The sequence below is a fragment of the Heliangelus exortis genome, chromosome 18, assembly GCF_036169615.1.
Source record: "Heliangelus exortis chromosome 18, bHelExo1.hap1, whole genome shotgun sequence".
Taxonomy (NCBI): Eukaryota; Metazoa; Chordata; class Aves; order Apodiformes; family Trochilidae; genus Heliangelus; species Heliangelus exortis.
In genome coordinates, this window is record NC_092439.1 from 545,071 (window position 1) to 554,646 (window position 9,576).

At 53.0% G+C, this 9,576-nt stretch overlaps 1 protein-coding gene across 1 annotated transcript; it reads right to left on the reverse strand.

Moving 5' to 3' along the window:
• Nucleotides 1-2,080: 2,080 nt before the first annotated feature.
• Nucleotides 2,081-9,325, reverse strand: RAD51 (RAD51 recombinase). The gene is made up of 10 exons (XM_071762125.1): nt 9,180-9,325; nt 8,158-8,266; nt 7,599-7,736; nt 6,757-6,874; nt 6,456-6,547; nt 5,436-5,530; nt 4,649-4,762; nt 3,767-3,896; nt 3,401-3,522; nt 2,081-3,130 (listed from the first exon to the last, which is right to left on the reverse strand). The coding sequence occupies exons 2-10, from the start codon at nt 8,242-8,244 to the stop codon at nt 3,007-3,009; spliced, it is 1,020 nt and encodes a 339-aa protein (XP_071618226.1). The 5' UTR covers nt 8,245-8,266; nt 9,180-9,325; the 3' UTR covers nt 2,081-3,006.
• Between the last annotated feature and the right edge of the window lie 251 nt (nt 9,326-9,576).

Genomic DNA, 9,576 nt, shown 5'->3' on the forward strand with positions numbered 1-9,576 from the left:
ATTAGCTTTATTTGCTTTAAATGATAAAAATTGATGCTTAGGAATGGAGAAATGAAGGCTGAGGGGCTGGGGTCAGGCCCTCTCTGTGCTGAGCTCTTTGTCCCTTGCTCCCTCTTTGTGGGATTTGCTGACATTTGGGGCGTTTTACTTTGTTTTTTTTTTTTTTTTCCTTCTTAACATCCAATCCTTAAATATTCACAGAGTTTTTTCAGATATTTTCTTTATGATTGCTTCAGGCAGGCTGGGGAGCCCACAGCAGGGACGTGCAGAGCGTTCTTCCATGGAGGATTTGCAGGGTTTTTTTCTGGAGGGAAGAAGTGGTAACAGCTCTCACAACACTTGTCTGGGGAGGGAGCTGTCAAAGCACAAACCCTTTGAGGGAGTCTTGGCGTGATGTTATTTTCTGGAGATAACTTTCACTCCGTGTTTCCCCAGATCTTTGATTTTTTATGGAGGTTTCAGTCTCAAAACAGCCAAGGGTTGATAAAACCCCCACCCGTTTGCTGTGTTTCCCCAGCTTGGGAACTGAGCCAGGGCAGCTTTTCTCTGGGGTGCAACCTTTCAACCCTTGATTTGTTTTGTTCTTATTGTGAACACTTTAATCTTCCTGTGAGTTTGTTTGCTTCACTTTTTTTAAAAAAACCAGACCTCAGTTTTGTCTCAGCAGAGCAGGGTCTGGCTTTCTGCTCCCTCCTGCCCTCCCTGCCCGTGTCCGTGTCCCTTCCCAGGGCAGGGAAGTGTCCCCATGTCTCAGGAGCTGGGGACAGGTTCCTGCCTCCTGCCTTTTCCTCATCTCTGGAGCCAAATTCGAGCCCCTCAGCTGCTGGGAGGGGATGGGGAGCTCTGGCAGCCCCGTGCAGGCTCAGACAGAAGCTCTGGTTTGCAGTTTGCTGTGAAATCCCCATCCAGAGAACCCCCCAGGCTCTGATTCCCCCTTTTCCTGTGCTGTGGATCAGGAGGTGACAGATGAACACCCCTGGATTCTGCTGGCAGGTGGAAGCTGTGCCTGGAACCCACCCGTGAGTTGGCTTTTGGTTTTCCCAGTCTGCTGCTGGGAGGGGAAGGGGCAGCTGCAGGAGGTGTGGGAGAAGCCAGAGCTGGAGCCTGGAATTGCAGGAAGCTGGAAGTGGCGTCTGCAGGGAGAGCACTGGGTACCGGCCCGGATTTGGGAAAGGCTCCACCCAGAGGAGGGACTGAGCCCAGGGAGAGATTTAACTCCCCGCAGTGCCTCCTAACGCTAAAACATCAGTTTAACCTCTGGTAAAAAGCAGTGATCCTAAAGAATAACTGAAGCTGTTTGATTGATCCTCACTGAGCTGTTCTGTGAAATAAAGGGTTTGGAAGTCAGGAGATGGGAATCCTGCTGGCACTGTGTGGCTCCTTTGCTTTTTCTGCCAACGTGAAAGACAAAAGTTTTGTGTCTGGGTGATGATCTCCGTGTGCAGAGGGAACAAAGTGCAAGGTGATTCATTTATCAGGGATTCTGCTCCCACCCCAGCAGCCTGGGAGGTGGGAGAGAGGAGGGAAAGAGGAAGACAAAGCTTCAGGAAAAGGGAAATAGGAGAGAAAAAGGGTGACTGTCACCTGGGGGGTGTCAAAGTGAATCTGAGGGCTCTTTGTCCTTTGAGAGGGACCCTGAGAAGAATTTCATGGAGGCAGCAGGAGAAATGCAGCAGCAGTGATGGCTCCTTGGGGTCAGAGCCATCCAGGGGTTCTTTAACCAGGGGTCCACAGCCCCTCAGCCCTCCACGGGAATCCTGTCCTGGGCAGTGCTGGAGGGACAGGGGGAAAAGGACCTGAGAAAGAATTTTTGGAAAAGGTTTTTCTGTTTAATATTCCTGGGGTGCTCACCCCACCAGAGGGGGAGCTGAGGAGGGAAGAAGCTCTGGGGGTGCTGGGGGTTTCAGGGTAGTGAATTTTGTGTTTGGGGGGGGTTAAACCCCCCCTGCAGCTCGAGATGAGTTCAGGGTTTGCTTTACAGCACTGACAAGGTCACTCCCAGATAAAGAACCCACGGGGCCCAGCTGCCTCCCTTCCCTCATTATTTATCCCCAAAAAAGAAGAGGAAAATAGTTTCTGCTGCCAGGATATTACTCTCTTTAATCAAGCTTAGAGAAGCTCACAACAGTGTAGCTTATATATAATTATTGCATAACCTAAAAGAACCTTTTTAGGCTCAGAAAGCCTTCCAGAGCCAGGGCTGCACTGCACACCCCAAATCGAGGAGATTAAGAGGAAAAGAAACCTCCAGGCAGAGATGGACTGAAGGTTTCTGTATCTTCTCACTGCCTACAGAAAAAGCTGAACTGACACGGGGCTGCAGCCCAGAAACCTGTCACCTGGGCAGTACCTTCATGGTCCTTTTTATTAAAAGTAGATTTCCAGAGAGCAGTCATGAAATTAAAAAAAAAAAAACAACAGAAAAAAAAAACAACCAAAAGAATGAACTGAAATGTAAATTAACAGTTCCCCAACCCCAGAGTGTTGCAGCATCCCAAACAAAGTGAAGATGAGGAATGTGGGGTGTGAGCACCAGCAACACCCCCACCTCCTCACTGCAGACACCTCCTGCTTTATTGGGTAATTAAAGCAACTCAGGAAGAACTGAAGCCCCCTCCCCCCCCTTTTCTCATGGGACAAACCCATCAATGCCACCTCAGTGCCACCAGCAGTGCCCACGTTCTCTTGGATGTCACTGAGCAGTAGGATCCAGCTGGAGCACCAGCTGGGAGGACAATCCCAAGGCTGGGGTGTTCTGGGGGTGCTCTGGGGGGCCCAGCTCCTCCTAACAAGTGAGGAAAGCCCCAGAGGGCAGAGCTGCCCCAAGCAGCCCCTCCAGATGTCCCTCAAAGTCTGTTTTTCAGCCGATGGATTTCTGTGCCAAGGTGCAGCAGATCCCTCTGCTGCCATCCCAGCAGCACTGGGAAAAAGTCTGTGGGGTGCCCAGAAGAAAGGAGCCTTTTCTGGACACCTGCTCTTGGGATCCTTAGGAAATGAAGGGTGTCCTCAGTCCTTGGCATCTCCCACTCCATCAGCATTGATGGCAAACATGGCCTCAGCCTCGGGGAGGCAGGGGGAGTCATAGATTTTACAGATTCTGGTTTCCCCACGGCCTTTTCGCAGGTAGAGCCTGAGGGGGAGGAGGGAGAAGAAGAGGTGTGAAAAGAGGTGTGAAAAGGCCCCCCCAGCCAGTCAGGATGTGAACACAGCCCCCCGGGGAGCTGTGGGACTGATCACAGCTTTGTGAACCCAGCCAAGCAGCTGTGAGCTCTGGGGCTCCCCCCAGGCTCTGTCCGTGGCCATTGCAGCCTCCTCAAGGCAGCAGTGACCTTGCTCTGCAGCAAAAGCCACACAAAGCCTCCCAGAACAAGGCCCAGGGAAGGAGAATCTGTTCCCTCACCTGGTGGTGGAGGCGTGGGCAATGATGTTTCCCCCAATGGGCTTCTTGGGGTCTGCAGCAAACATGGCTGCTCCATCTACTTGTGCCACCACTTGGTTGGTGATCACCACAGCCACACCGAACTGTGAGGAGAAAAGCAACACAGCAAAACACGTTTGTTGTCCACAATCTGAGGAAAAAGGGGGAGGGAAAACCCCCCCAAAAAAACCCCAAGCCACAGAGCCTCCTGCTGCTCTTTGCTGCCCGCAGCCGCCCTCAGGTAACGGCAGCAGCCACGACGCCGTCTGTACCAAACTGCTGAACCTGGCAAAATAAATTAAACTGCTGGCCAGCCCTGCAGAGGATGAAGCCAGAACTGGTGCTCACCTCGTCTGCCAGCCTCAGCAGCATCCGCAGGAACCTGGCCAGGTGCATCTGTCTGGCTGAGAGCTCCCCTCTGCCTGAGTAGTCGGTGCGGTACAGGGCCGTGGCGCTGTCCACGATCAGCAGCGCGTACCTGGGGGACAGGAGGCAACGTTCCAGGCAGGAAAAGTGCTGCTGTGTGGTTAAAAACCTGGATTTATTGCACTCTGATACAAACCAGCCCAGAATTTAACGTTCTGACCCCACAGGTGTCCCGTGGAGGGGTTCCCACACACCTCCCACCACCACCTCCTTCCCCCCCCCTGAAGGAGCCTCTGCCACTTGTCTCAAACTCCAGCTCCCTGCAGGGGTTTCCTTGGTGCTAAAAGGACAAATCCTGCTCTGAAAAAATTCCCTCCTGTGAGGGCAGTGAGAGAGATGCTGGAACAGGTTGTCCAGGGAAGCTGTGGCTGCCCCATCCCTGGCAATGCTGGAGGTTGGATGGGGCTGGTGGGAGGTGCCCCTGCTCATGGCAGGGGGGGTGGAACTGGATGAGCTTTAAAGGTCCCTTCCAACCCAAACCATTAAATTTAATTTTGAAAGCAATAATAAACTGATCTCTTCAAAAACTTCTTTTTAAAGTAACATCAGTTGACAGCCTGAGCTCCCCCTCTGGCTACACCAAAGCACCACCCAGCTGGAGTGACCAGACCTGAGCTAAGGGAGGGAACCCCACAGGAGGTGTGTGGCAACAACAACCCTTCATTAGGAAGCCAACGTTTGACTTTGGCATCAGTTTTGTTTTCTGGGGCCTCCTGTGCCTGCTGCTGCTCCCCTGGGAGGTTAGGGTTAGGGGTTAGGGTTAGGGGTTAGGGTTAGGGTTAGGGAAGGTCCCTGTGTGCTCACCGAGACTCAGCCATCATGGCAGAGGCCTGGTAGAGGAGCTGGGTCTGGTGGTCGGTGTTGAACCCCCGAGCGTAGGCCACGTTGTCAAGGACATCACTGCCAGACAAGCCATACCTGGGGAAAAGAGGAAATAAACACCCTGAATAAATACCATTTCCTCAGCAGCAGGTATGGAGCAGGTTTGCCTACAGACTGGAATAAAAACTTGTGTTTCTGGAAGAGAGAAAAGTAGCAAAGACCCCTTGGTGACGAAAAGGGAGCAGAATGATCTGAAACCCCTTCAAGAGAATATTTGCCTGCTTAGGAACAACAAGTAAAGCAGAACACCAGAGATTTTCCTCAAAATGAAGCCCCACTGAAGCAAAACTGCCTCTCAGGAACAGCACCCTGAAAGCAGCAGATCGTTCTTAAAAGCCAGTGATCAACTGCCTCCCACCTGCAATGCCTCTGTCAGCATTTTATTTCCAAAATAAATAATAAAAAAATAACAATAGCTACATTCAACATCCTGAACTTAAATTACTTATAAGGCATTTAGGAGATCCCTTAGAATCTGGAGAAGCAGTGGGTTATCCTCCTTGGATCAGAACTGCAGCAGTATTTTTCACAATGGGAGAGAACAGAGGCAATTTGTTCCTGTTTCTTATTTCCCACTTCCAGCCCCACTCAGAACTGTCTGAGCTGCTGCAGGTTGCTCAGGACTGCGAGCACCTTCTAGGAGGGAGCCCCCAGGGCCTCCCTGGGCAACCTCTTCTGCTGTTTGGCCACCCAGGAGAGCAGCACAGACCTCTCAGCCACTGCCAGGAGCCTCTCGGGGCGGAAGGTGCCCTCGGTGTCGATGTACATGGCTTTCCCCTCCCCACCGCCGCGGTCGATCGGAAGCTGCAGGAGGAGAGAGGGCAAGGAAACATCAGGAAATCATCCAGGTGTTGTCCTCAGGCACAGGACTAATTGTCACTGCTGGAAAAGAACCCCAGGATCACACAAGCCCAGCAGCCAGGCCAGAAAAACCCCACCGTGCCCAGCAGGTGACAGCACACACCCAGCTCCCGTGGTTCAAGTCACCTCTGTCTGGGCAAGGGGAGACAAAAAATTCCTGGTTTCCATCTCTGACACCTCCACAAGGAATGCTGGGCTTGGAACTGCTGTGTTTAGGGCCATGAGGATGTTAAATAAACGACCAATTAAACCCAAAGCTTCTCCTACTGCACGAAACAGCAACCTCAGGGAACACCAGACACCACTGCTATCAAAACTAAGATTAGGAAAAGGGCTGCTCCAAACTGAGAGATTTTCTGATAGCAAGAGCCAGCTGCAGCCTCTGAAGGAAGTGAATCCAAGTTAAGCTCAGGAAGTGTTAGGGAAAGAGCAGCTACTCCAAGCAGCTCCTTGAACCCAACAGTTTATTTCCTTTTTGCAACACTCATGGTGATGAGAAAGGTTTTCTGCAGCCCTGAAGGGAGATCAAACACTGCTCTGCATTTAGGATCTGGAATTATTCCACAAGGATAATGAGTTAAATTTGGTTGTCAGAGCACTGAGGAGAAAAAAAGTTGTAGAACAAGGCAAACAGGCAAAAAAACCCACCCCAAACTTTGCTGCTGCTGCTGCTTGCAGTAACCCCAGCAACCAGATCAAGCAGGAAGCAAAAGATCCCAGAAAGCTGCAGGCACAGCCAAGGGTGCTCCAAATCCTCACACATTCAAGTTTATTGGTAGAGAAAAGTGCACAAAAAGTGCACAAAGACCCAAAGCTCCAGCTTCTCAATGCCCTGTGATACTTGACCTGAATGAAGAGCACTACTCACCTGACAGGTCACTGCCAGGGTGTGACACAGCTGAGTCTTTCCCGTACGGAACTCACCAAATAACTCTGTTATGGACCCTGTTTCTATCCCTCCTGAAGGGAAAACAAAAATAAAACCATCTTAAGAAGCTCAAGCACTTCAAACAAAGCCCAGTGAGAGACTCAAGTTACTTAGGTTAAAAGTTTCCAAAGTCTGACTGGAGCCTGGTTCCTGTTCCTTTTTTGCTCCTGTGCCTCCCCTGCTCTTTGTGTTCACAGACAAAAACCCCACCACAGGATGATCAGCAAAGAGAATTAATTACCTTGCAGAAGTTTATCAAGCTCTTTGGAGCCAGTGGTGATCTGGATGATCTCTGACCTTCTCTGGTGGAATTCTGTAGCTGTGGTGAAGCCCATTGGAACCAGTTTGGCTGCTTCAGCCTGGAGGAACCCAAAGCAGGCAGTGCCAGAGCCCCCAGCCCAGCTCTGCACCCCTGCAGCTCTCTGTCTGCTGGAAAGGGGAAGCACTGACAGGATTTAACCTATGCACCTCATTTCAGGGGCTGCATTGGGGTGGGTGTCTCTGAAAAGAACTGAAGTTCTGGCCCAAGACACCCATTCAGCACCCATTTTGTGTGTTTGGTGGAAACTGTGTCCCCCTTCCAGCTCTGCTCTGTCCCTCTGCAAACTGAAACACCCAGGCTGGGCACACAGCCCTGGGGATGCTCCTCCTACCAGGGAGGAGATGTCCAGGGATCTGGAGAAGTGTTGGGGTCAAACATGGAGCTGGGGCAGATTTCAGTCAAAAAGAAATTGTTTGGCAGAGTCTGAACTCAGAAATGTTGTGAGAACACAACTCAGGCCTCACTCTCAGTCCCCAAGAGTAAACCCCAGGTCAGAGCAGCCTCTGGGAAGCAGTGTCCTCTGCCCTGACCATGGTTCTTGGGGAAAGAACATAACAAATTGGGCAACAAGGGGTTGCCCCTGGGTCCTGCAGCTCCTCTGGGTTCAGTTCTCAGCCTCACCTTCCCCATGGTTCCCCCCTCTCTACCCCATGAAGCTGCTCCTGGGATTTGTCACCTTTCCTCCCCAAACCACCAGAACACTTTAATTAACACTTCCTGAGTACCCCGAGGCAGATCTTCTCCTTCAGCAACACCCTTACCAGGATTTTGTCAGCTTTGGCTTCACTGATGCCTTTAATGTTCAGCAGCTCCTTCTTTGGTGCATAAGCCACAGCCTCCACAGTGTGGAACCCAGCTTCTTCCAGCTTCTTCACATCATTGGCATTGATCCCACATTGCTGGGGGCAGAGAAGAGGACAGAGACACAAATACCTGAATCTAACTCCCACTGAACACCCTCCCTTGGCTTCAGCAGCTCTGGATCAAACTCTGTTACTCCAGGTCAGCATCCTGGATGTTAGTTACACAAAACAGAACCATAAAAATAAAATCCTTTTACCCATGAAATGTTTGCTCAAGGTATTAATGGCTCAGATGGCAGGGAAGAGGCAGAAGAGAGCACCCTGCTGGGGTGCTGGAGGTGATCAGTGCAGGTCAGGAGAGGGAGCACAGCAAGGCAACATCACATAAAACACAAGTGCTACACTTGGTGGGGGCTTTGGGTTTGTTTTCTTTTTATTTATTGTCAGAACACAAGTGAGAAGATGACTTAGCAGCTCCCTGGACAGCTTTTTACACCAGAGATAACTCCTTACCCACCTCTAACCTGGATATGAGCTGTGGCCCAAAGCTCTCCTCCTCAGCTGAGGTGTCTGCGTTTGCCTCCAGCTGCATCTGCATGGCCATCACCCCCGTGCTCAGGGCAGCTCTGCCAGAGAACAGACACCCAGCTGTGACCCAACCTCCACCAGGCCCAGGGAACAGGGACACCCACACTCTGCTGGCAATGCCACCCCTTGGGTGACCTCACTGAGGGGCTTGGCAGTGACAGGCAGGGGCCAGAGCCTTCCACTGAGGCCAAACAAAACCATGGAATTGTCTGGCTTCGAAAAGTCATTTAAGATCATCCACTCCAACCCTTCCCCCATCCCTGCCCAGGCCACCCCCACCCCATGTCCCTCATCCCCAAGGGTTTCTCTGAAACCCCTCCAGGGATGATGGGGACTCCAGCCCTGCCCTGGGCAGCCTGGGCCAGGCCCTGACAACCCTTTCCAGGGAGAAATTCTTCCCCAGCTCCAACCTAAACCTCCCCTGGCACCACTTGACTTGTGCCAAAAGTTCCTCTTGTCCCATCCCTTGTTCCTTGGGAGCAGAGCCCGACCCCCCCTGGCTCCAACCTCCTCTCAGGGGGTTGCAGAGAGCCAGAAGGTCTCCCCTCAGCCTCCTCTGCTCCAGGATCAGCACCCCCAGGGCCCTCACAAGTTCTCCAGACCCTTCCCCAGCTCCATTCCCTTCTCTGGACACCCCCAGACCCCTCAGGTCCTTCTGTTCCCGCAGAGGGTCCGGTCCCTGCCCTGCTCCCCCCCAGCCCCTTCCCCTCCTTGGCCAAAGGGCCCCGGGCAGCAGCACAGCCCCCGCACACCGCACTTCACGTTTTACCCCCGGGTTCCCCCCTCCCCGAACCTTTGCTCAGATTTCCCCTCACAGCCGCACCCGGCTCAGGCCCCTCAGGGCCTCCCCAGGCACAGCCGCTCCCCGGGCTCCCCCGGGCCGGTACCGACGGCTCCGGGGGGTTCGGAGGGAGGGAGGGGGCGGGGGGTGCGGGCGGTTCCCGGGCTCACCCCGCGGGTTCGGGTTCAGGTTCGGGTTCGGGTTCGGGTTCCGGTTCGGATCCGCTCCCGCCCGCAACCGCTGCCGGTTCGGAGGAGCCCGCCACAGCGTCACGTGACGGGAGGCGCGCGCAGAGGGGCGGGGCCGGGAGCTCCGCCCCGCCCTTAAAGGGGCCGCGTCCCAATTTTTTGGGGAGGGGATTTGTGCGTCTGGGGCGGTCTGAGGGGGTCCAAGGGGGCCCGGGGGGGTCCGAGGGGGTCTCTCTGGGTGTATTTCTATTCACACCCCCAGGAACACACCTGGAACACTTCGCTTTATTTTCCTTTTGTTTTTTCCCCTTAATTTTTACCTCTCCTTTTGGTTTGGGTGCAGCCTTCCTTCCCCGGGGGTGCAGCCCAATTAACACTC

Coding starts and splice junctions, on each gene's coding strand:
- RAD51 (XM_071762125.1), bottom strand. CDS start 8,244: ATGGCCATGCAGATGCAGCTGGAGGCAAACGCAGACACCTCAGCTGAG. Junction 3,523..3,766: donor TGCTGAGGCTGGCAGACGAG/GTGAGCACCAGT, acceptor TTCTCCTCACAG/TTCGGTGTGGCTGTGGTGAT. Junction 3,131..3,400: donor GCCCACGCCTCCACCACCAG/GTGAGGGAACAG, acceptor CCTCCCCCTCAG/GCTCTACCTGCGAAAAGGCC.